Source organism: Montipora capricornis, chromosome 6, assembly GCF_036669925.1.
Source record: "Montipora capricornis isolate CH-2021 chromosome 6, ASM3666992v2, whole genome shotgun sequence".
In the NCBI taxonomy this organism is placed as follows: domain Eukaryota; kingdom Metazoa; phylum Cnidaria; class Anthozoa; order Scleractinia; family Acroporidae; genus Montipora; species Montipora capricornis.
In genome coordinates, this window is record NC_090888.1 from 47,233,992 (window position 1) to 47,236,491 (window position 2,500).

At 39.2% G+C, this 2,500-nt stretch overlaps 1 protein-coding gene across 2 annotated transcripts in view; it reads left to right on the top strand.

Moving 5' to 3' along the window:
• The window catches only part of LOC138052304 (microtubule-actin cross-linking factor 1-like), a 95,126-nt gene that overhangs the window by 18,530 nt on the left and 74,096 nt on the right, over window positions 1-2,500 (top strand). For both annotated transcript variants that reach the window (XM_068898708.1, XM_068898707.1), the window contains exon 13: window positions 568-749. In XM_068898708.1, coding sequence (XP_068754809.1) covers window positions 568-749 — 182 coding nt within the window. The remainder of the gene's footprint in view (window positions 1-567; window positions 750-2,500) is intronic.

Here is a 2,500-nt window from a genome sequence, read left to right on the forward strand (position 1 = left end):
TTTAAGAATGCAATACGTGTGTACGCCGCAGAATTAATATGCAGCACGGGGGTTTTGGGCTTTCAGACTTTTAAACTCACGCTTTGCATATATAATAAGCTGCGTTCACACGCTGAAAATTTAAGCTAGTGAGCCTCTGACGTCATTTTTCCCTGGATCCAACCCTCTGAGGTTCAATCGGTCAGTTTTGAACGTGAGTAATGGCGGACCGTGAAATCCAAAACTTACACTCAAAGTAAACGGCCTTTGGATAAAAATCAAAGCTCAAAATTTGGCCAGCCAGGTGTTAAGCAAACACACTGTCAAAATCTGAAGGAAAAAAGGAAGTGTTTTTTTTTTATCACAGGGGCACTTTAAAGCTTTTTAAAATCTATGTGCATCTAATTACTTGCATTTCTGGGCATATCTTGCTATTATTACTGTTGTTATCCTATTATATTTCTATTATAGAGTGTTTTCACTCACGTGATCAGTAACCTTGTTTTTCTACGGAAACGAAAGAAACTAGTGGGCCTTAGTGAACTAAATATTGTCGAGTAAGTAATATTGTGGTGACGTATGCTTTAGGTTACCATGGAACAAATTCAGCAGAAACTGCCCGAAATTGAGCGAGTTACGGAAGAACTGAACGATTTATGCAGAAAGCCATTCATAGATGATGAAGACCGCGATATTCTTCAACGAAAGTTAAATGATCTGCACACGGGTTGGAACGAATTGCGAACTGATGCACTGCAGAAAAAAACGACGTAAGTTGACATAATGAAGCCAAGTCATTGCGGCTTATTTTTACTTATTAATTAAGTCCTTTAGTTTTTGGAGTGCTTTCCAGTGATATTTTAGTCACGTATATACCCTGACGCGAAATTGCAAAGTACACTAGCGCTGCTTTCTTTCTGACTCGTCAATCTTACAATAGGCCATTTTAGAGTTGTTTCCTCAGCGACCTAGCCTATGAATAGCTGCGAGGCTGCCGGTGACCTTGTATTGATACAACCCCCACTGCTTTTATCATGTAAATTGTGTTGTTGTAATGCTAATTAGTCTATATTAACATTACAAAAGCATGAAGGTTTTTATCAAAACAGGGTCAGCGGCAGCCTCGCTTCCATTCTTAGGCCAGGTAACTTAGCTACAACTGTAAAATGGTCTATATTTCAGTGTTCATTAACTGTAAATCTATAGGGAATTAAAATCTCAAACAAGAGTACGGTGTGACATCATTCACAGTGCAGTGGTCTAGCCTCTGTAGTATAGAGCGTTTTCACATGACGTCACAACGGCCATTGTTAGTGTTCCATTCAAAGAAATGGCAGCCATGATGTACCAAACTAATCCTCCGGGAATTGAACTCTATTTTTATGCAAATGCTTTCTTTTGTTACAGTAATCCATTATGGCTACTGTTCACGTGAGTGGAAACGCTCTATATAATGGTTTGATCGTTGGATAAAATGAATACCCTGAGAACATAACAACGTCAACCTAATTTCAAATCTGAGGGGAAATAAAGGCATCATTAAATGTAAAATGATCAAATTGCTTTTAAGTAAAACCCTAGTTAACACAAAGAAACTTATTCAAAATACCAGTTTAAATCAGTAAAACAGTAACGTTATTAAAATATGGACTTAACTAAGTGACTGATAGCTATTGATTGTCGTTGTTTGTCTCCTTATCTGTATATACTGATGGCCATAAACCTTTTTGACTTCAGCTGCTTCCTTCTGCTTCGTCACAACAAGATTAACGTTTAAATGTTTTACCTGAATCCCAGATGTTACTGTTTTGTTTCGCTACCTTCAAATCAATCATAATCTGTCCCTAGGTTATATATGGAACACTAAATGCTTCCTTTTTGTAACATCTTTCCTTTCACGTAATTGGCCTCAAGACATGGTATCTCTCGAATCGCCTTTACAGTTTTGTGCGTAAAAGTTAAGCATATGCAAAGAAGACTCCTCTGCTTTGTTTGTGCTGATTTCGTCTCACTGTTTACGCGGTATCTTGCCAGGACCCTTTCTGATCGTTTGACTTGCGGGTGATGGGACAGGGCAAAACTCTCCCGGAAACTGAAGCAAAATACCCCGAATACCTCCTATTCCGCCTACTTGTTGTCGTTCTGCCTGGATAGTTTTTTCTCTCCTCAACTTTTCCCCACTGAAATGGTAGTGGAACTTCGGTCGGAGAAGAAAGTTCGGTGATCTCAGCACAAAATGACAAGGGACTGTTAATTTCCTAAATCAAAACATATAATTTGCCTATGTAAGTTTCTTTTGCTTAAATCATTTTAAATTTTTCGCAATCGCAGCATCTGTTATAATTTATTGCGCGTGCAACGTTTACAATGAATAATTTCGTAGCTGTTGTTTGTTCTGAAGCCACCGCGCCACCGAGCACTGAGCCACCGCGCACCGCTCCTCCAAAGATGAGTGGGAGACGCAGTGACCGCACCGAACACCTTACCGACAAGAGTAACTTCCAACAACGTGAGCTCAAAT